This window comes from Osmerus mordax, chromosome 21 (assembly GCF_038355195.1).
Source record: "Osmerus mordax isolate fOsmMor3 chromosome 21, fOsmMor3.pri, whole genome shotgun sequence".
In the NCBI taxonomy this organism is placed as follows: domain Eukaryota; kingdom Metazoa; phylum Chordata; class Actinopteri; order Osmeriformes; family Osmeridae; genus Osmerus; species Osmerus mordax.
In genome coordinates, this window is record NC_090070.1 from 13,863,660 (window position 1) to 13,887,142 (window position 23,483).

A 23,483-nucleotide genomic window follows, 5' to 3' on the forward strand; every position below is an offset into this window, starting at 1 on the left:
TTCCTGGTGTGGATGTACAGGTGGGTGAGGCAGTTCACTTTATTTACCACACACGGTCTTGCTTTCATTACTTATTAGCCATATAGGATAGATATAGATACAGTCTGTCTATCTCTCTGCTGCGGTAACACCTACATTTTCCCACTTGGGGATTTATGAAGTGTTATCTTGTCTTATATTACCTGGATTTATAAAGTGTTGTCCTACCTGGGGGGGTCAGATGGCTGAGCGGTTAGGGAGTCAGGCTATTAATCCGAAGGTTGCTGGCTCGATTCCTGGCCGTGCCAAATTACGTTGTGTCCTCTGGCAAGGCACTTCACCATACTTGCTTCGGGGTGAATGTCCCTGAACTAACTGTAAGTCGCTCTGGATAAGCTAAATGACTAAATGTAAATGTACCTAGACCTTCTACTGATCTCATGACCAGATCTTCTGTTTGGTCACTAGATGGTGCTAAAACTCAGTGAAGTGGTCTGTGAGAGAATGTGTGAGTGTGTGAGGTCTTTGCATCCCCTAATCACAGTCTCGTCCTCCCAGGACCCCTCGCCTGGCTCTGCTACCAGCCTCCACCATCTGCTCCAGGCTCGGCTCTGCTACCAGCCTCTACCACACTGCATCAGACTCGGCTCTGCTACCAGCCCTGCTTCAATACCATATATGTATTCAATATATGGTGTGATTACTGAACTCGTGAACTAATTATGGCACAGACCTGGATCACCTACACTCTACATCTCAAAAACACGTATCAATATAACATAGAAATAATGTCACAGTCTGAACTTTGGAACCAAAACATTTTATTAGGAAACCATGGAAACTGCTATGTTTGTCCTGCGTGACATCACAGCTCGTCTTTGGACGTTTCATTGGCAGGAGGCTGTGATGAGTCATCAGTGACCTGCAGAAGGAGAGAGTGAATTGGTTGAGGGGAGTAAGTTGGGAGTGAATTGGTTGTACTGGGGCTCTAGATATGGAATTGAACTTCTTTCTTACCTCCTCCTCCTCCTTCCTTTCCTCCTCTTCCTCCTCTTCCTCCTCCTCCTTCCTTTCCTCCTCCTCCTCCTCCTCTTCCATCTCCTCAGGCAGAGTTCCTCCGTTGTCCAGGAACTTCGAGAGAGTCTCCAGGTCTCTGCTGCCAGTGTATTCTACCACCTACACACAGGACACACAAGGTGTGTGTGTGTACCTTCCTCTCCTCTCCAGCAGGATAGTATCTCAGTGTGGTGTGTGTGTGTGTACCTTCCTCTCCTCTCCAGCAGGATAGTATCTCAGTGTGGGGTGTGTATGTGTATACCTTCCTCTCCTCTCCAGCAGGATAGTATCTCAGTGTGGGGTGTGTGTGTGTGTGTGTACCTTCCTCTCCTCTCCAGCAGGATAGTATCTCAGTGTGGTGTGTGTGTGTGTACCTTCCTCTCCTCTCCAGCAGGATAGTATCTCAGTGTGGTGTGTGTGTGTGTACCTTCCTCTCCTCTCCAGCAGGATAGTATCTCAGTGTGGTGTGTGTGTGTGTGTGTATACCTTCCTCTCCTCTCCAGCAGGATAGTATCTCAGTGTGGTGTGTGTGTGTATACCTTCCTCTCCTCTCCAGCAGGATAGTATCTCAGTGTGGGGTGTGTATGTGTGTGTGTACCTTCCTCTCCTCTCCAGCAGGATAGTATCTCAGTGTGGTGTGTGAGTGTGTGTGTGTACCTTCCTCTCCTCTCCAGCAGGATAGTATCTCAGTGTGGGGTGTGTATGTGTGTGTGTACCTTCCTCTCCTCTCCAGCAGGATAGTATCTCAGTGTGGTGTGTGAGTGTGTGTGTGTACCTTCCTCTCCTCTCCAGCAGGATAGTATCTCAGTGTGGGGTGTGTGTGTGTGTGTGTGTGTGTGTACCTTCCTCTCCTCTCCAGCAGGATAGTATCTCAGTGTGGGGTGCGTGTGTGTGTGTGTGTGTACCTTCCTCTCCTCTCCAGCAGGATAGTATCTCAGTGTGGTGTGTGTGTGTGTATACCTTCCTCTCCTCTCCAGCAGGATAGTATCTCAGTGTGGGGTGTGTGTGTGTGTACCTTCCTCTCCTCTCCAGCAGGATAGTATCTCAGTGTGGTGTGTGTGTGTGTATACCTTCCTCTCCTCTCCAGCAGGATAGTATCTCAGTGTGGGGTGTGTGTGTGTGTACCTTCCTCTCCTCTCCAGCAGGATAGTATCTCAGTGTGGGGTGTGTGTGTGTATACCTTCCTCTCCTCTCCAGCAGGATAGTATCTCAGTGTGGGGTGTGTATGTGTGTGTACCTTCCTCTCCTCTCCAGCAGGATAGTATCTCAGTGTGTGTGTGTGTGTGTGTGTGTACCTTCCTCTCCTCTCCAGCAGGATAGTATCTCAGTGTGTGTGTATGTGTGTGTACCTTCCTCTCCTCTCCAGCAGGATAGTATCTCAGTGTGGGGTGTGTATGTGTGTGTGTGTGTATACCTTCCTCTCCTCTCCAGCAGGATAGTATCTCAGTGTGGGGTGTGTATGTGTACCTTCCTCTCCTCTCCAGCAGGATAGTATCTCAGTGTGGGGTGTATGTGTGTGTGTGTACCTTCCTCTCCTCTCCAGCAGGATAGTATCTCAGTGTGGGGTGTGTATGTGTGTGTGTACCTTCCTCTCCTCTCCAGCAGGATAGTATCTCAGTGTGGGGTGCGTGTGTGTGTGTGTGTGTGTGTACCTTCCTCTCCTCTCCAGCAGGATAGTATCTCAGTGTGGTGTGTGTGTGTGTATACCTTCCTCTCCTCTCCAGCAGGATAGTATCTCAGTGTGGGGTGTGTGTGTGTGTACCTTCCTCTCCTCTCCAGCAGGATAGTATCTCAGTGTGGGGTGTGTATGTGTGTGTACCTTCCTCTCCTCTCCAGCAGGATAGTATCTCAGTGTGTGTGTGTGTGTGTGTACCTTCCTCTCCTCTCCAGCAGGATAGTATCTCAGTGTGTGTGTATGTGTGTGTACCTTCCTCTCCTCTCCAGCAGGATAGTATCTCAGTGTGGGGTGTGTATGTGTGTGTGTGTGTATACCTTCCTCTCCTCTCCAGCAGGATAGTATCTCAGTGTGGGGTGTGTATGTGTACCTTCCTCTCCTCTCCAGCAGGATAGTATCTCAGTGTGGGGTGTGTATGTGTGTGTGTGTGTATACCTTCCTCTCCTCTCCAGCAGGATAGTATCTCAGTGTGGGGTGTGTATGTGTGTGTATACCTTCCTCTCCTCTCCAGCAGGATAGTATCTCAGTGTGGGGTGTGTATGTGTGTGTGTGTGTATACCTTCCTCTCCTCTCCAGCAGGATAGTATCTCAGTGTGGGGTGTGTATGTGTGTGTGTGTGTATACCTTCCTCTCCTCTCCAGCAGGATAGTATCTCAGTGTGGGGTGTGTATGTGTGTGTGTGTGTACCTTCCTCTCCTCTCCAGCAGGATAGTATCTCAGTGTGGGGTGTGTATGTGTGTGTGTGTATACCTTCCTCTCCTCTCCAGCAGGATAGTATCTCAGTGTGGGGTGTGTATGTGTGTGTGTGTGTATACCTTCCTCTCCTCTCCAGCAGGATAGTATCTCAGTGTGGTGTGTGTGTGTGTATACCTTCCTCTCCTCTCCAGCAGGATAGTATCTCAGTGTGGGGTGCGTGTGTGTGAGTGTGTATACCTTCCTCTCCTCTCCAGCAGGATAGTATCTCAGTGTGGGGTGTGTATGTGTGTGTGTGTGTATACCTTCCTCTCCTCTCCAGCAGGATAGTATCTCAGTGTGGTGTGTGTGTGTGTATACCTTCCTCTCCTCTCCAGCAGGATAGTATCTCAGTGTGGTGTGTGTGTGTGTATACCTTCCTCTCCTCTCCAGCAGGATAGTATCTCAGTGTGGTGTGTGTGTGTGTACCTTCCTCTCCTCTCCAGCAGGATAGTATCTCAGTGTGGGGTGCGTGTGTGTGTGTGAGTGTGTGTACCTTCCTCTCCTCTCCAGCAGGATAGTATCTCAGTGTGGGGTGCGTGTGTGTGTGTGTGTATACCTTCCTCTCCTCTCCAGCAGGATAGTATCTCAGTGTGGTGTGTGTGTGTGTACCTTCCTCTCCTCTCCAGCGGGATAGTATCTCAGTGTGTGTGTGTGTGTGTGTACCTTCCTCTCCTCTCCAGCAGGATAGTATCTCAGTGTGGGGTGTGTGTGTGTGTGTGTGTGTGTGTACCTTCCTCTCCTCTCCAGCAGGATAGTATCTCAGTGTGGGGTGCGTGTGTGTGAGTGTGTATACCTTCCTCTCCTCTCCAGCAGGATAGTATCTCAGTGTGGGGTGCGTGTGTGTGTGTGTGTGTACCTTCCTCTCCTGTCCAGCAGGATAGTATCTCAGTGTGGTGTGTGTGTGTGTACCTTCCTCTCCTCTCCAGCAGGATAGTATCTCAGTGTGGTGTGTGTGTGTACCTTCCTCTCCTCTCCAGCGGGATAGTATCTCAGTGTGGTGTGTGTGTGTGTACCTTCCTCTCCTCTCCAGCAGGATAGTATCTCAGTGTGGTGTGTGTGTGTGTGTACCTTCCTCTCCTCTCCAGCAGGATAGTATCTCAGTGTGGGGTATCCAGACACAGACAGAGACTCCACCTCATTGGCTGTATTGTCCATCTTAGCTATGATGATGTCATCACGCTCAGCATACATCTCTCCCAGCTTCTCCCACACTGGGGCTAACTCCTTACAATGTCCACACCACGGAGCATCTGCGCATACACACACACACACACACCATACACACACACACCATACACACACACACCATACACAAACCATACACACATGGTCACACACACATGGTACCAAGTTAACCTCTGAGATATGGGCATGGGTTAGTATGCATGTGTGTGTACATGTGTGTGGACATTTCTAACTTACAAAACTCCACAAATACATTTTTGTTGGGGTCAAAGGCCACAGCCTCAAAGTTCTCAGCCACCAGAGTAGAGACGGGGCCCTGGTCCCAGCCCTCTGGAAGCTCCTGGCTGAGCAGGTGGGGCTGCAACCACAACACAACCTCAACTTAACCGTAACACAACTGCAATACAACCTCAACACAACCGCAACACAATCACAACCACAACACAATCACAACACAACCTCAACACAACCTCAACACAACCACAACACAATCACAACACAACCACAATACAACCTCAACACAATCACAACTTCAACACAACCACAACACAATCACAACACAACCTCAACACAACCTCAACACAACCACAACACAACCACAACACAACCACAACACAATACAACCTCAACACAAACAATACAACTCAGTTGAATATTTTTCAATTTCCAAAATCAGAAAAAAGAATAGCATTATCTATTAAAAAGATCCTAGCTCAACGCTGGCTACCACCACATACAATGACTCGATTACAATGGCTGAACACATTTCTTGACATAACAGTTTCGGAAATTTCTGTTGCCAGAATGCATGGCGCCTGCGAAACGTCGATAGCAACATGGTCTGAACTATATACAAAACTAAGTACTTTTTTCTAAGAATATTATCTTTTTCTTTTTTTTCACTATATGCAACCTGACATCGAATTATATATGTCTGAATTGTGAAGGGAAGGGTGAGGGAGGGTCGCCACGGGGGGGGGGGGGGTTATGTGTTGTGTGTTTTGTTTTTGTGTTGAAAACTTGAAAAAAAAAAAATATATTAAAAAAACAATACAACCTCAATACAATCACAACACAACCACAACCTCGACACAATCAAACCTCAACCATTAACGACACAGCCACGTGTTGCTAGGTTACCTTGATGGTTCCATCCAGAACCCCCTGGCAGAACTCCATCAGAGACTGGGTCGTGATAGCCCCGCCCAGCGCATACTTCTTCACAGTGTCTGTGTTGATGATGCGTACGGTGGGGGCATCGCCTTCTGTCAGCCCAAAGTACTTCAGCACGTGTGATAGGCCGGCCGACACATCAATCAAGATGAACAACACCTGGCGTTCGAATGGACAGACCTGTTAGTAGATCCTGGCCCTGCTCACATTATTGTATCTGACCCCTTAGTCTATTGTAGTACATTGTAGTATTTTAGTAGTGGTAGAATTATAATAGTATTCATGTTGTATTCTAGTAGTTTAAAGTTGTATTCCAGTAGTACTACCCTAGTGTACCTGTCCCCTGTACACCTTAGCCACCATCCGGTAGTCCTCCAGCAGAGATATGTGACTCTGCACACTGGAGTTCACGAACAGAAGACTGTGAGTGTGGACCTTGGAGCCAAAAATCTTGTCTGCATTCTACACACCACACACCACAATGCACTGTTAGACAAAACAGATGTATGTGTGCATGCAGACATATTCTGTCCTTGGGTGTGTATGTGAGTGTGTGTATATGTTTGTGTGCGAGTGTGTGTCATGTGTATGTGCATGGGTGTGTGAATGTGTGTGGTGTAAATGTGTGTTATACCTGTTCGCTGAACTCTGTGACAAGCTGCAGGCTGTTGTTGTGGATGAAGGAGGTCAGCTGCTCCTTGTCCAGGATATCCTCCTCAGATAGCATCAGGTCAGCCCTGCCCTCGTCAAACTGCACACACACACACATCATGTATGTGTGTATGTATGTATGTATGTATGTGTGGTGTGTTGTGTGTGTGTGTGGTGTGTGTGTGGTGTATATATGCGTATGTGTGGTGTGTTTGTGTGGTGTGTGTGCTTGTGTGGTGTGTGTTTGTGTGTATGTATGTATGTATGTGTGGTGTGTGTGTTTGTGTGTATGTATGTGTGTGTGTATGTACGTGTGTGTGGTGTTTGTGTTTGTGTGTATGTATGTGTGTGTGGTGTGTGTTTCTGTGTGTGTGGTATGGTGTGTGTGTGTGTGGTGTGGTGTGTGTGTGGTGTGTGTGTGTGTGGTGTGGTGTGTGTTTGTGTGGTGTGGTGTGTGTGTGTGGTGTGGTTTGTGTTTGTGTGGTGTGGTGTGTGTTTGTGTGGTGTGTGTGTGTGTGGTGTGGTGTGTGTGTGGTGTGGTGTGTGTTTGTGTGGTGTGGTGTGTGTTTGTGTGGTGTGGTGTGTGTGTGGTGTGGTGTGTGGTGTGTGTGTGGTGTGGTGTGTGTTTGTGTGGTGTGGTGTGTGTGTGGTGTGTGTGTGGTGTGGTGTGTGTGTGTGTGTGTGTGTGTGTGGTGTGGTGTGTGTGTGGTGTGGTGTGTGTGTGTGGTGTGGTGTGGTGTGTGTGTGTGTGGTGTTGTGTGGTGTGCGTGTGGTGTGGTGTGTGTGTGTGTGTGTGTGTGTGTGTGTGGTGTGGTGTGGTGTGGTGTAGTGTAGTGTGTGTGTGGTGTGTGTTTGTGTGGTGTGGTGTGTGTGTGGTGTTGTGTGGTGTGTGTGTGTGGTGTGTGTGTGGTGTGTGTGTGTGGTGTGGTGTGTGTGTGTGTGGTGTGTGTGTGTGTGTGGTGTGTGTGTGGTGTGGTGTGGTGTGTGTTTGTGTGGTGTGGTGTGTGTGAACCTTCTTGAACAGCACTAGACCTCTCCCCTCCACTCTATATTTGTGGAACACCTCTGGGCTGGTTGTCACAGCAAACTCCATGTCAACAATCTCCATGACAACTTCGGAAAACAGCTTTGCCTCCACACTCTCCAAACTCTGAGGGATAGATAGATGTATATATGTATATACTGTATAATAAAGATAGATAATAGTTGGATAAATGGATGGATGGATGGACGGGCTGACAGACAGAGACAGGCACGCAGGCAGATAGATGGGTCCCTACTGTGAAGAAGCCAACCACAGTGATGTTGTGAGCAGTGATGATGTCCTCAGCTGCTTGGACAGACTCCAGAACAGCTGCTCCTGGACCAGACCGACGCCTCAACCACTGTAGTAGACCTGCTACTGTCCTCTTACCTTCACACACACACCGCACAGATACATACATACACACACACACACCCACCGCACAGATACATACAGACACACCCACACACACACACATACACACCGCACAGATACATACACACACACCACACATTTAGTCTTTTAGCAGACGCTCTTATCCAGAGCGACTTAAAGTAAGTACAGGAACACTCCCCCGAGGCAAGTAGGGAACACGTCATTTGAACCGGCAACCATCTGATTCATAGCTGATGGGTTTAGGGTGTAGTACTGGTGTAGGTGATGGAGTTAGGGTGTAGTACCGGTGTAGGTGATGGGGTTAGGGTGTAGCACCAGTGTAGCTGATGGGGTTAGGGTGTAGTACCGGTGTAGGTGATAGGGTTGTGTCGGTCTCCGTAAGTGAACAGCTTCAGCGTGGGGAAGCTGCTGATGTGAAACTCCGCCCCCAGCTCCTCCTCTTCTGTGGCATCCACCTTACATTTACATTTACATTTAGTCAATTAGCAGACGCTCTTATCCAGAGCGACTTACAGTAAGTACAGGGACATTCCCCCGAGGCAAGTAGGGTGAAGTGCCTTGCCCAAGGACACAACGTCAATTGTCACGGCCGGGAATCGAACTGGCAACCTTCTGATTACTAGCCCGACTCCCTCACTACTCAGCCATCTGACTCACCTTAGCCAATCGGACGCCTGACTCCTCCGACTTCAGTAGCCCTGCCGCTTCAGAATAAACAGGCTCCAGCTGCCGGCAGTGTCCACACCACGGAGCGTCTACACACATTGAGTCATTTTTTTTAGCATGTATACACACATATATATTTATACATATATATAGACATGTATATACACATATCACATGTATATACACAAATATACACACATATATTTGTATACATTCATATTTCTTGACTTATATAAACACGTGGATACACGTATGTACTGTGTATATATATATTTAAACACATCCATGTATACACATACATACTGTGTACTGTGTACATATAGACACACATGTATACATCGGCTCCAACAATCAGCAGGGTTTCCACCACAGGCCAGGCCAGCCTGGATGAAGTGAGGGAGTTCAAATGAAAAGGGGTAAATAATCTATAGTGACAGATATCGAGTCTGTGATAACCAAAATACTCTATTGAAAGGTTAACTTCTCGCTTGGTAAATAGCTAGCCATGAATGAACTTGTTTTACTTGCAGGACAACGTTACATGGCGAAGTTGAATTAACAATTATTAGCTGCTTTAGTGTTACTGGTGCTAATTTTGAGTTTTGCAGTGAGGTTCAAATCTAATAAATACTACATCTCTTAATAATGCACCACAAATGTCGCTGTCCATGGTTGTCCAATACTACAGAGCTATGTTTCAGAATGATGTTTTAATGCTGTTTGTGTGACTGGATAAGAAAACAAGCATATCATATTTTATAGGCACTGGGCCTGATGTCTGAACATGTGTGTGTGTGTGTGTGGCACTGGGCCTGATGTCTGAACATGTGTGTGTGGCACTGGGCCTGATGTCTGAACATGTGTGTGTGTGTGTGGCACTGGGCCTGATGTCTGAACATGTATGTGTGTGTGGCACTGGGCACACTTGCACCTAACACACACATACTGTATATACACACATGCACCACAGGTATCCCAACATACAAATTAACTTCTGATAACAGAGTGACAGTTGTACTAACTGTCTCTCCCCTCCTCCCCTTTGTCTTCACTCCCTCCCTCTGTCTCTATCTCTCTCTCTCCCTCCCCCTATTCCTCCCCCAACTGACTCTCCCTGAGACATGGGAGAACTGGTATTCACAGCACCTGGGGAGGTCTCACACACACACACACACACACACACACCATGCACACACACACACACACCAGGCACACATTTTCCGCACTCTGCATAGTGATGACGTGTTCTATGTTCTAACATTATAGAATGAAGGGAACATTCTAGACCTTCCAGGCTGGACATTCTACTCACAGAACTCAACCAGCAGGAAGCTGTTTTCACTGAGCGCTCGAGCAAAGTTCTTCACATGTAGAACCAACACATCTTTCTCCTCCTCAATCTCTGTGGTCTTCTCCTTATTCTCCTCCACTGGTTCTGGTCCTGGTTCTGGTTCTGGTTCTGGTCCTGATCCCGGTCTTGGTTCTGGTTCTTGTTCTGGTCCTGGTTCTGGTTGCTGAGACCAGACTGTGGTGTTCCAGAGCCCAAGCACCAGAAAGCCCAGTAGAACAGTGTTTGAGACGGTGTGTGTTGCCATGCTAGCTTCCTCAGACTGACTCAGCTCCACACTGCAGGTGTGTGTGTGTGCATGGTGTGTGTGTGTTCCTATCTTACTGGTGCTCTCTCCCAGCCAATCACAACCTTAATCCTGAACCTGGGGACCAATCAGACAAAGTCATTCATTTTCCAGCAACATATCAGAACACGTAACCCCCCCCCACACACACATCCACACCTCCTCACAGACCCCCCCGACCGCACCCCCCCCACACACACACACATACACAGGAATAACATGTTAGTTTTAAACCAGAGACAGAGAGACATTCAGATAATATTTATTTCTCCCAAAATCAATAGAACATTGGTTAAAACAATGTTAGAATATAGTGAGTAGAATCTGATATTAGATTATAATATAGAATAGAGTTAATATGGGCATTTATAGACAGCACAATGTGTAAGAGGTCAGTGTGTATGTGTGTATTTGTGTGACATCAGTGTGTGTGTGAGGTCAGATTGTGTGCGTGTATGTGTATGAAAGGTCAGTGTGTGTGTGTGTGTCTATGTGTGTGAGAGGTCAGATTGTGTGTGTATGTGTGTGAGGTCAGTGTGTGAGGTCAGGGTTTGGATCCCAATGTGCTAGAAGATCACTGAAATCAGGGTGTGTATTTTCCTGTGTGTGTGTGGTGTGTGTGTCTAGTGGCTGTGTATTGTCCTGTGTGTGTCTGTTGTGTGTGTGTGTATCCAGTGCCTGTGTATTGTCCTGTGTGTGTGTGTGGTGTGAGCTGAAGTTTTGGGTGCTACTGCTCATGCTCAGTACGGGGCCAGGGATTGGCTCTGTCCAAAAGCTTAATGGGAGATGTCTCTTGTTCATTGGTCGACCCCGATCCTGACAACGCCCCCAGCAGTGGTCGAACAGCTCAGCCAGGGGCCCCAGGTTGCCGCTGGCAACAGAGACTGACTCTGGGTCCTCTGGGTTTCCGCTCCGGGCCATTCTGACCAGGTCGTCATAGTAACGGAGACGGCCACTGGTTGCTGTGGATATGCGGTCGGTGTAGATGTCACAAGCCTCCGGGTCGTCGGGGCAACGGCCAAAGTAACGCTGCACATCCAAACTGATGATGTCAGCAAAGCGCAAGAGCTGACTGGTCATGTCTGAGGGACAGGGGGCAGGGAAACAGACAGCTTCCTCCAGAAACTCCTCCTCTTCCTCCAGAACTTCAGAGTCTTCATATTCCTCCTCCTCTTCCTCTCTCTCTCCCCCTCTCTCCCCCCTCACCTCCTCTTTCTCCTCCTCTTCCCCACTCTCTTCCTCCTTCCTGTGTGGAAGAGAGTGCTGAAGGATCATGGGTAGATAGCAGGTGGGAGGACCTGGAACCAGGAAGTTCCTGATGACACCTGTAGCCATCCTGGCCAATCAAATCTGAGGGGAGAATTAAAGCATCAATCAAAACAAGGTAAACCTTAGTCTGTGATCAGAGATAAATTAATTCACATTTTAAAATACAACATAAATAAACAGGCAACAAAAATAATCAAACAATGATGAGATGGAAAACAATCAAAATACATCACTAGTTTTCAAAAAAAAGATGTGGCAGCTGTAAGAAGAAAAAACTCCTACATGTTGGTGAAGGTGGTCCTCTGGAGCGAGGTGAAGGTGGTCCTTTGGAGCGAGGTGCTCTGGAGCGAGGTGAAGGTGGTATTCTCGAGCGAGGTGCTCTGGAGCGAGGTGGTCCTCTGGAGAGAGGTGGAGGTGGTCCTCTGGAGCGAGATGAAGGTGGTTCTCTGGAGCGAAGTGAATGTGGTCTTCTCGAGTGAGATGAAGGTGGTCCTTTGGAGCGAGGTCTTCTGGAGCGAGGTGGTCCTCTGGAGAGAGGTGGAGGTGGTCCTCTGGAGCGAGATGAAGGTGGTTCTCTGGAGCGAGGTGAAGGTGGTCTTCTCGAGTGAGATGAAGGTGGTCCTTTGGAGCGAGGTCCTCTGGAGAGAGGTGGTCCTCTGGAGCGAGGTGGTCCTCTGGAGAGAGGTGGTCCTCTGGAGCGAGGTGGTCCTCTGGAGCGAGGTGGTCCTCTGGAGCGAGGTGGTCCTCTGGAGCGAGGTGGTCCTCTGGAGCAAGGTGGTTACCCGGAGCAAAACCTATCCCTTGGGACTAGACTGGATGTTGGTCCTTAAAGATGATTATGGGTTCCGAGCTGTGGTGTGTGTGAGGGCTCCAGTGTCTCAGTATTTATAGGCCAGAAAGATGCTGTTTCCCAGACAAATATTTGAGAGTAGGATTGTAGGATTGGTCAAACACCCATCGTTTGCTCTATCGCTTGGCAACCAGAGAGGGGGGGCGGGCTAATGGACGCTCTGCCAGGGGACAGTGAAGTGGCGTTACACTTTCTCTCACACACTGCCCTGTCTCTCTCACACACACACACACACACTGCTCTATCTCTTATACACACACGCACACACACTCTTGTGCACACACACTGCTCCTGCACACACACAAGTGCACACACACAGTTTAAGAAGTTAAAAGGGTGTGAAATTTGATCACACAGTATTTTGACTTCTGGAGTACGAAGCTTTTTAAACCAGATCAGGCCTATCAGGTCCCAATTCAGCCACACGCTACAGATCACCATGGTGATTAGAGACTCTTTACTAACCCTAACCCAGCCAGACTGCCGTTACTCTGCTCTACATTTGATTAATTTACCAGACAACTTTAATAACAGCAGAACATCAAGGATCAGAAGTGTATTTTGATAGTCTGACGCCTCATCTCAGCCACAACATCTCAACCACAACATAATCTCAGCTACATCATCTCAGCTACAACATCTCAGCTACAACATCTCAGCTACAACATCCCAGCTACAACATTTCAGCTACAACAACATCCCAGCTACAACATCTCAGCTACAACAACATCTCAGCTACAACATCTCAGCTACAACATCTCAACAGGCAAGATCTCAGCTACAACATCAGTACAGTGCAGTAACAACAAGGTAACATCAAACTATTTTGAGGTTACAGTCTCTTGTAAGGCAGTGGTACAACATAATCTCAAATACAACATGCAGAGGAAGCATACAATCCCAGGAATCACAAGTAATGAACTGCTAATTGCTGATTTTGGTGTCCTTCGGTTAAGCCAAAGAGAAGTTAGTTGAGGTCAAACTTGAAGAGGAGAGAAATGTTTGTTACCTAGGTTACCTGTGTGTGCGTCTGTGTGCTTGTGTATTTGGGTGCTTGTGTACCTAACAGGCTGTGTAATTTATGGTCTGGATCTTGAAAGTTGACATATTGCTACTATTGATCTTTACTCCTAAAATCAATAATGGAGTTCGGCTTGTAGCATAGCCACAGTGGAGTGAGTCCAGCCTGTAGCATAGTCACAGTGGAGTGTGAAGGCCAGGGGAGCGAGGTTACACTGATGATGAACACACTCACAGGCACACTCACACATAAACTACCTAAATTGGCATGCGCACATGCTTTGTTATTAAACTTGATAACAAAGCAAAGTTCACGGCCCAAGTCACAATACTGTGACGTAGAACATCCTAACTGACTAGATAGCAGATGGCAATCTGGTTTTCCTTCTGTCAATACGTTGCTAGCAGGTCACCTTGGGCAACAGATCGCTGTCCGGATAAACTCGGTGGCACCTGCGTTGTGGCGTAGGCTACAGGCTGTCTGCCCGCCTGCCCGAGCTGTCCTGATAGCATGCTAGGAACGATGTCAACAGTGCGCGGAAGAACTTCCGTGGACGTCATTTGTTTACATTGGTGGAATCAGGAAGCTGGCCAGGTCGCGCTGCCGTACCTTGTTGTAGCCAGTTAGACTAGCTAGGTAGCGTAGTTAACTTGGACACGGAAGATGTGATGGTTTGGAAGAATACAAAAGCGTTTAATGACGAGACAAAATGGAGGTACATATTCTACGTGGTCTGCTTATTTTCATTCTGGCAGCTGCCGTTATCAGTGACGGTGAGTAATGTAGCGAGTCCATTTACAATATATTTGAACTGAATTAGCAGGCTAGATAGCTATAGCGTTTTGGCAATATTGTATTCAGCTACAAACATACCTACAGTATAAGCCCCTTCTTCCAACTGATTTGTAGTTAACATCAGTCGTCCGCGCTGTATCGGCCGTGGCTAATGATCTACTGTAGCTGTTAACATTTGAGATAGCTAGTAGTGGAACAGTGTGTGGTGATACGTGTTCTAAGGAGTTGCTTGTGTGCAGAACCCGGAAGTGAGCTGACGTTTGTGTCCGAGTTGTCTTCCAAGCCGTCCCAGAAGCTGTCCCGGTACGGTTGGTATGGTAACGTCCGCCTGCACCAGTTCCAGGTCCCACCGGATGTGGCGGTCGCTCGCTGGCTTTTCTCCGTGACCAAAGGCAGTGGCTTCCACTGTGGACAGCACAACGTCACTGTGTAGGTCACCATGACAACCACTCCCAGGGGTTCTGTTTCAGTAGCACCAGGTTCTGTTTCAGTAACAGTAGGTTCTGTTTCAGGTACATCAGCTGGGGTTCTCCTCCAGTGATAGATCCGTTGTCTTTTGCGTTCCCCAACAACACTGTGTGGACCCCTGCGCTATCCATGACCCTCCCAGTGACCATACACACCTCAACAACCTTTAACCTCTCCAACCCTGCCCCTGGAGACTGGTACTTGGCGGCACACCTGCCTAGAGATGACGGACGTATAGAGCAGAAGGTGGGGATGTGGGGGGGCGGTGGGGGGGTTAGGGTTGTGTGCAAACAGTGGGAGTTGATGTTTTTGAACGCTTATCCGCTGCTGTGTGTGTCTGTGCGTGTGTTTGTGCGCATGTGTTTGTGTGTTGCAGGGTTTTCCATCCTGCTCTTACTACTTCCAGCCCCAGCTGTCAATCAGGAGAGCTGTGGACACGCCCATACTAGTGCAGGCCACGGCCCTTGCCCAGACTGCTTCTATAGCCAGACCGGCCCTGCTCAAGTAAGGAGTGTGTGTAATGTGTGTGTGTGTAACGTGTGTTCCAGGGTTAGTGTGTGTGTAACGTGTGTGTGTGTAACGTGTGTTCCAGGGTTAGTGTGTGTAACGTGTGTAACGTGTGTTCCAGGGTTAGTGTGTGTGTAACGTGTGTTCCAGGGTTAGTCTGTGTGTAACGTGTGTGTGTAACGTGTGTTCCAGGGTTAGTGTGTGTGTAACGTGTGTTCCAGGGTTAGTGTGTGTGTAACGTGTGTTCCAGGGTTAGTGTGTGTAACGTACGGGTGGGCGGTATACCGGTTTGAACGCGATTACCGGTATGACGATGTGCCATGATATGGATTTTTCCGTATCATGGATATCACAATATATTAATAAATGTATTAAGTCAAGTGAAAAAGGGGGCCTCTTTTGTTGTTTGGAAATGGTTTGGTTTCAAGTTATCCGACATCGACCAACAAACAGTAGCCTACTCTGTAAGTTGTGTCGTTGAATTGTGCTAGCCAAAGATGGAAACACAAGCAATCTTTTTCACCACCTGAAAGCCATGCATATGCGCGAATATGAACAATCTACCAGAATGCGTTTAACAAATCAAATGCCAGGTTGGTTAGAATTGTGAAATGTTTATTGTAGGCCAACAGAATCAAGTATTCAGCCATGTAATAATTGTTTATAGCTAACTCTAACAGTTTTCTTGCGATCCCATAAATGTAGGCTACTGTTGAACGCTTAAGTCGCTCTTCCGTGGCAAAGCACTGCAAAAATTGGAAAATTCAACTCACGCGACACACTGGAGTTACCCAATCCAAATCCGTCCGAGTGCGGTAGATTAGCCGCTGCAGTGCGGATTGCATTGTCATGACATTTTAAGAATAACTAATATATCGTGATATATACCGTTACCGTCAGTGCTTACGAATTATACCGTGATAAACATTTTAGGCCATACCGCCCAGCCCTAGTGTAACGTGTGTTCCAGCCCTAGTGTAACGTGTGTTCCAGCCCTAGTGTAACGTGTGTTCCAGGGTTAGTGTAACGTGTGTGTGTGTAATGTGTGTTCCAGGGTTAGTGTAACGTGTGTGTGTTTAACGTGTGTTCCAGGGTTAGTGTAACGTGTGTTCCAGGGTTAGTGTAACGTGTGTTCCAGGGTTAGTGTAACGTGTGTTTCAGCCCTAGTGTAACGTGTGTTCCAGGGTTAGTGTAACGTGTGTGTGTGTAACGTGTGTTCCAGGGTTAGTGTAACGTGTGTGTGTAACGTGTGTTCCAGGGTTAGTGTAACGTGTGTTCCAGCCTTAGTGTAACGTGTGTTCCAGGGTTAGTGTAACGTGTGTGTGTGTAATGTGTGTTCCAGGGTTAGTGTAACGTGTGTGTGTTTAACGTGTGTTCCAGGGTTAGTGTAACATGTGTGTAACGTGTGTTCCAGGGTCTTTGTTCCAGAGTTTGTCTCCTCTCTCACGGTGTCAGTGACTGGCTGCACCTTGAGGGCGGGGCTAGAGGCTTGTTCACTAGTACTGAAGCTAGGCTCCTCCTCTTTAAGGGAGGGGCTTGTGAGTGTGAACTGCTCAGCCATTGGCTGCTCTGCTACTCTGACCACGCCCCCGTGGAATGCCTGGGTCAGAGTTGTTGTGGAGAGTGTCCTTGACAACCGTACTGCTACCTTCAGCATCATGGCTAACAGCACAGGTGAGCAGTAACACACACACCTATTCTATTTGTTCCTTCCTATCTGTGTGTGATTTGATCTGTGTGTGTGTGTGTGTGTATGTATCAGTGGTGTGTAAACCCAGCAAGTGTGTGTGTGTATCAGTGGTGTGTAATGATCGATGTGTGTGTGTATCAGTGGTGTGTAATGATCTGTGTGTGTGTGTGTGTGTGTATCAGTGGTGTGTAATGATCTGTGTGTGTGTGTGTGTGTATCAGTGGTGTGTAATGATCTGTGTGTGTGTGTGTGTATCAGTGGTGTGTAAACCCAGCAGCGAAGGTCTCAAGGGAGACGATGACATCATCAAGCTCCGTGGCAGAAGCAGCTTGCCGTTTCAAGGCAACATGTCTGTTGTTTCCGAGGCGGATGTCCATGGCAACGTGTCGTCAGGGTGTGTGTGGTACGTCCCGGTGCTAAGGGAGGAGCTGGATGTCTTGTCTCTCCACTTCACTCCTGTAAACGGCCCCGCTGTCAACGTCACACACACACACCACACGCTGCTCAGCTACCCGCTCAACACACACTCTAGTGGGGGCATCCTCAACCTGCTGCTGACCCTCAACACCGTGAGTCACACACACTCACACACACTCACACACTCACACACTCACATACACACCGTGAGTCACACATACTCACACACTCACACACACACTCACACACTCACATACACACCGTGAGTCACACACACTCACATACACACTCACACACTCACATACACACCGTGAGTCACACACACTCACACACTCACATACACACTCACACACTCACACACTCACACACTCACATACACACCGTGAGTCTCACACACTCACATACACACTCACACACTCACACACTCACACACTCACATACACACCGTGAGTCACACACACTCACACACTCACACACTCACATACACACCGTGAGTCACACACACTCACATACACACCGCAAACACACACACACACACACACACTCACATACACACCGCAAACACACACACACACACACACACACACCGCAAACACACACTTACACACTCCACCAACACAACACACAACACACATGTTGAGTGTATTGTGTGTGTATGTGTGTTCCAGACTAACATGACAGGTGGCAGTGTGGAGGCCTGCTTCTCTCCCAGGAGCCCCAGACTGAACACCAATCTTTCCCAGCACTGCCACACAGGTAATACAGGTGATTGTAGTGGTTGTGTTGTATTGGTGTGTTGCAGGGTTGCTTGCAGGATTGTATAGTGACTTTAGTGGGTGTGTTGCAGGGTTGTATAGTGACTTTAGTGGGTGTGTTGCAGGGTTGTATAGTGACTTTAGTGGGTGTGTTGCAGGGTTGTATAGTGATTTTAGTGGCTGTGTTGCAGGGTTGTATGCAGGACACACTCTCAGGGTGAAGCCCACAGCTCAGAAGGCGGTCATTAGAATCCCCTTTCCCATGTCTGCTACCTGGTACCTCTCTCTGCTGCTTACCTGCAACAGGTAACACACACTGAACCCTTACACACACGCTGCACCCTTAAACAGACACTGCACCCTTACACACACACACACACGCACACACACACACACACACACACACTGCACTCTTACACACACACTGTGTGGTGCTGCCACCTAGTGGATCTTTCTGGAACATTTCTCAAGAGCATAATGTTGATGTGGGTGTTTGTATGCGTGTCTTACAGCAGTGACTGTGGTGGAGTGCCGGTGGTTGCCGTGGTACCAGAAGTGCACGTAAGCTCATGTGTGGAAGACTGTGGAACACTGGGAGAATGTCGCCTCCTCCGCTCCAACAGCTTCCTGTACGCTGCCTGTTCCTGCAAGGCTGGTAGGACACAAACACTCACTCACTCATACACACACTCATACACACGCTCATATACACCCACACACAACTTCCTGTACGCTGCCTGTTCCTGCAAGGCTGGTAGGACACACACACACACACACTCACTCACTCATACACACACTCATATACACACACACACAGCTTCCTGTACGCTGCCTGTTCCTGCAAGGCTGGTAGGACACACACTCACTCACTCATACACACACTCATATACACACACACACACACACACACACACAGCTTCCTGTACGCTGCCTGTTCCTGCAAGGCTGGTAGGACACACACACACACACTCATATACACACTTATACACACACACACAGCTTCCTGTACGCTGCCTGTTCCTGCAAGGCTGGTAGGACACACACACACACTCACTCATACACACACTCATATACACACACACTCACTCACTCACTCACTCATACATACACACACTCATATACACACACTCATACACATTCTTATACACTACACTCACCCACACTCATACACACACATCCAGATAGCCAACTATCTGGTAACTAAGCAAGCTACAATTGTTTTATGTTATTTGTACGACTTAACCATAACAATACCTGTAGATTACTTGGCTGTTTAATTAATTTACAAGAAATGTTGCATAAATGAATACTGATTTATTGAAGATTTGGGTATGAATGTGTGTAACCCTAACCCTAATGCATAAATGTAAATGTATGGTGTGTATGGTGTGTGTGTGCAGGGTGGAGTGGGTGGGGCTGCACTGACGGCTCATCGGCGCTGTCCTACGGTCGCCAGGTAACGGCCGTTCTTCTGCTCACGCTCAGTAACCTCCTCTTCATCCCTGCCATCGTGGTTGCTACGCAACGCTGCTACTTCACCGAGGCTGCTGTATACCTCTTCACAATGTTCTTTTCCACGGTAATGCACAGACACACACACATACATCCATATACACACACATATATACACACACACACCAGGCTAGCTAGTGTTTAAGAATAATTCTAATAACTCAAAAGAACTAGTATAGATGTTTCACAAGTTTCAAACATTAAAGATTGAGATTACTTTGACTGATTGATTAATAAGACAATTTATACAAAAAACCATAACCCACCGTGTCTTATTGTCTGTTTGTGCATGGTGTGCGGCGTGCGTATTGTGTGCCTGGTGTGTGTGTGTATTGTGTGTGTGTATTGTGTGCATGGTGTGTGTGTGTGTATTGTGGGTGTGTGTGTATTGTGTGCATGGTGTGTGTGTGCGCGTATTGTGTGCATGGTGTGTGTGTATTGTGTGCATGGTGTGAGTGTGCGCGTATTGTGTGCTTGGTGTGTGTGTATTGTGTGCATGGTGTGTGTGCGTATTGCGGCATGTTGTGTGCGTGCAGTTCTACCATGCGTGTGACCAGCCTGGTGTTGCGGTTCTGTGCATCATGGACTACGACACGCTGCAGTTCTGTGACTTCCTGGGTTCCGTGTGTTCCATCTGGGTCACCATCCTCTGCATGGCCCGCCTCCCAGACACTCTCAAATACGTAAGACACACATACACTCAAATATATAAGACACACACATACTCAAATTCATGTCTGTGTTCATGTTAGGTGCGATGCTGATAGCCATGTCTGTGTTAGACTCTGTTCATGTTAGGTGCAATGCTGATAGCCATGTCTGTGTTAGACTCTGTTCATGTTAGGTGCGATGCTGATAGCCATGTCTGTGTTAGACTCTGTTCATGTTAGGTGTGATGCTGATAGCCATGTCTGTGTTAGACTCTGTTCATGTTAGGTGTGATGCTGATAGCCATGTCTGTGTTAGACTCTGTTCATGTTAGGTGCGATGCTGATAGCCATGTCTGTGTTAGACTCTGTTCATGTTAGGTGTGATGCTGATAGCCATGTCTGTGTTAGACTGTTCATGTTAGGTGCGATGCTGATAGCCATGTCTGTGTTAGACTCTGTTCATGTTAGGTGCGATGCTGATAGCCATGTCTGTGTTAGACTGTGTTCATGTTAGGTGTGATGCTGATAGCCATGTCTGTGTTAGACTCTGTTCATGTTAGGTGTGATGCTGATAGCCATGTCTGTGTTAGACTGTGTTCATGTTAGGTGTGATGCTGATAGCCATGTCTGTGTTAGACTCTGTTCATGTTAGGTGTGATGCTGATAGCCATGTCTGTGTTAGACTCTGTTCATGTTAGGTGTGATGCTGATAGCCATGTCTGTGTTAGACTCTGTTCATGTTAGGTGTGATGCTGATAGCCATGTCTGTGTTAGACTCTGTTCATGTTAGGTGTGATGCTGATAGCCATGTCTGTGTTAGACTCTGTTCATGTTAGGTGTGATGCTGATAGCCATGTCGCTGCAGCTGGACAGGAGAGGTCTGTGGAACATGCTGGGACCCGTGCTGTGTGCTGCTCTGGCCATGCTGTCCACCTGGGTCAGTACAAACACACTCACCGCACGCACTCACCGCACGCACTCACCGCACGCACTCACCGCACGCACTCACCGCACGCACTCACCGCACGCACTCACCGCACGCACTCACCGCACGCACTCACCATACACACTCACCGCACGCACTCACCATACACACTCACCGCACGCACTCACCGCACGCACTCACCGCACGCACTCACCATACACACTCACCGCACGCACTCACCGCACGCACTCACCGCACGCACTCACCGCACGCACTCACCATACACACTCACCGCACGCACTCACCGCACGCACTCACCGCACGCACTCACCATACACACTCACCGCACGCACTCACCGCACGCACTCACCGCACGCACTCACCATACACACTCACCATACACACTCACCGCACGCACTCACCGCACGCACTCACCACACGCACTCACCACACACACTCACCATACACACTCACCACACGCACTCACCACACGCACTCACCGCACGCACTCACCATACACACTCACCGCACGCACTCACCGCACGCACTCACCATACACACTCACCGCACGCACTCACCATACACACTCACCGCACGCACTCACCATACACACTCACCGCACGCACTCACCATACACACTCACCGCACGCACTCACCATACACACTCACCATACACACTCACCATACACACTCAACGCACACACTCACCATACACACCCCACACATCAAACACAGCTTTTGTCTTCAGGACACACAAGGACCATGTTCTCATGTCTTTATAGTGTGTCTATGTATGTTTGTGTATGGTGTGTGTGTGTATGGTGTGTGTGTGTGTATGGTGTGTGCAGGTGTACCGGGGGGTGAGCAGGCGACAGTGTTACCCCCCCTTGTGGCGTCGCTGGGTGTGTTTCCTGCTGCCTGGTCTGGGCAGTGCGCTGGTGGGGGTGTGTCTCTACGTGTTCGCTGAGACGGAGGACAACTACCTGTACATACACTCCCTGTGGCACGTGCTGGTGGCAGTCAGTGTGGTGTTCCTGCTGCCGCCCCGACACACACACACACACCCCTGGGGGTCCTGGTGGCCGCGTGTCTGTGGATACACACTCTGCCAGGGCACCAAGGACGAGCTGTACACTGTCACTTAGAACATAAACACTAAACACTTCACACACTTAACACACAACATCATTGTTAATCACTGGTGCTCTTTCTTCTGACCAATCATGTCTTCCTCCTGTCTCTGTACCCTCCATCCTTGTACCCTCCACCCTCACCCCCTCCACCCTCATCCTCTACACCTTCATCCCCTCCACCCTCATCCTCTACACCCTCATCCCCTCCACCCTCATCCCCTCCATCCTCATCCTCTACACCCTCATCCCCTCCAACCTCATCCCCTCCACCCTCATCCTCTCCACCCTCATCCCCTCCACCCTCATCCTCTACACCCTCATCCTCTACACCTTCATCCCCTCCACCCTCATCCTCTACACCCTCATCCCATCCACCCTCATCCTCTACACCCTCATCCCCTCCAGCCTCATCCCCTCCACCCTCATCCTCTACACCTTCATCCCCTCCACCCTCATCCTCCACACCCTCATCCCCTCCACACCCTCATCCTCCACACCCTCATCTCCTCCACCCTCATCCTCCACACCCTCATCCTCTACATACTCTACAAAGCAACATTTTTAAAGCACTTTCCATAATGACAGAAATAAAGTTTGTGTGTGGGGCTTATTATCATGTGTTTAAATAAGGACTGGTAATGAATGTAAATATATTTCTGATTAGTTATTGGTGCCTCATTTTCCACTGTCTCTCAGTCTGAATCTCTCTCCATGTCTGAATCTCTCTCTCTCGCTCTCTGTATTTTAATATCTCTTTTCTCTATGTCTCCTCTTTCCCTCTGTCTCCATCCCTCTCGCACCTGTGCAAAAGGATAAATGTACATGTTTATTTGCACATAATGATTGTAAATGTTTTATGCATGTGCTTTCTTTGTTCCTTCTCTCCTTTGTGGGTCAACATTCTAGTGTGCGTAGACATTCTAGTGTGTGTAGATATTAATGGAAGATGGAAGATACAATTAATTATATTCGATTTTAATATATTGTTTGTGTTTGTATTCATTTTGTGATTCTGAAGAGCAATGCACTGGAAGAAGTTTTTGTTAAAAATCAAGATACACATCTTGAGTTTCTTTTATTCTGTAAAGGGAGCATGCTCTGTATACTGGCACTCTGATTGGCTTAGCTGTATCTCCTCATGGCAGCACAGCTCTGATTGGCTGTTTAACCACAGAGAAGGCTGAGCAAAGGAAGCAGTTGGATTAAGGATAATCTCCAGGCTGGAGTAACATCTGGCTGTGTGTGTCTGCTTATCTGTTGGCGTGTGTGTGTGTGTATGTACTTATCTGGTTGTGTGTGTATACTGGAAGACAGTGA

At 48.2% G+C, this 23,483-nt stretch overlaps 3 protein-coding genes across 5 annotated transcripts; 1 reads left to right on the forward strand and 2 right to left on the reverse strand.

Annotated features, from left to right (window-relative positions):
• Positions 1–844: 844 nt before the first annotated feature.
• On the reverse strand, positions 845–10,135 carry pdia2 (protein disulfide isomerase family A, member 2). Its single transcript, XM_067258988.1, has 12 exons — positions 9,853–10,135; positions 8,532–8,629; positions 8,221–8,329; positions 7,735–7,868; positions 7,467–7,604; positions 6,438–6,554; positions 6,140–6,265; positions 5,771–5,962; positions 4,868–4,988; positions 4,514–4,695; positions 997–1,155; positions 845–901 (listed from the first exon to the last, which is right to left on the reverse strand). The coding sequence occupies exons 1-12, from the start codon at positions 10,133–10,135 to the stop codon at positions 845–847; spliced, it is 1,716 nt and encodes a 571-aa protein (XP_067115089.1).
• Positions 10,136–10,450: 315 nt separating this feature from the next.
• On the reverse strand, positions 10,451–13,790 carry LOC136965369 (protein PERCC1). 2 transcript variants are annotated; one of them, XM_067259501.1, is made up of 2 exons: positions 13,727–13,790; positions 10,451–11,524 (listed from the first exon to the last, which is right to left on the reverse strand). In XM_067259501.1, the coding sequence occupies exon 2, from the start codon at positions 11,507–11,509 to the stop codon at positions 10,706–10,708; it is 804 nt and encodes a 267-aa protein (XP_067115602.1). In that variant the 5' UTR covers positions 11,510–11,524; positions 13,727–13,790; the 3' UTR covers positions 10,451–10,705. The 2 variants fall into 2 exon arrangements, with proteins under 2 accessions (XP_067115602.1, XP_067115601.1); XM_067259500.1 differs by lacking the exon at positions 13,727–13,790 and adding an exon at positions 11,726–11,947.
• Positions 13,791–13,904: 114 nt separating this feature from the next.
• pgap6 (post-glycosylphosphatidylinositol attachment to proteins 6) lies at positions 13,905–23,149 on the forward strand. 2 transcript variants are annotated; one of them, XM_067259498.1, is made up of 13 exons: positions 13,905–14,087; positions 14,349–14,538; positions 14,622–14,823; positions 14,954–15,081; positions 16,499–16,758; positions 17,033–17,343; positions 17,860–17,947; positions 18,138–18,252; positions 18,459–18,601; positions 19,347–19,525; positions 19,995–20,141; positions 20,929–21,045; positions 21,882–23,149. In XM_067259498.1, the coding sequence occupies exons 1-13, from the start codon at positions 14,024–14,026 to the stop codon at positions 22,176–22,178; spliced, it is 2,241 nt and encodes a 746-aa protein (XP_067115599.1). In that variant the 5' UTR covers positions 13,905–14,023; the 3' UTR covers positions 22,179–23,149. The 2 variants fall into 2 exon arrangements, with proteins under 2 accessions (XP_067115599.1, XP_067115600.1); XM_067259499.1 differs by lacking the exons at positions 20,929–21,045; positions 21,882–23,149 and adding an exon at positions 20,333–20,484.
• The last annotated feature ends 334 nt before the right edge of the window (positions 23,150–23,483 follow it).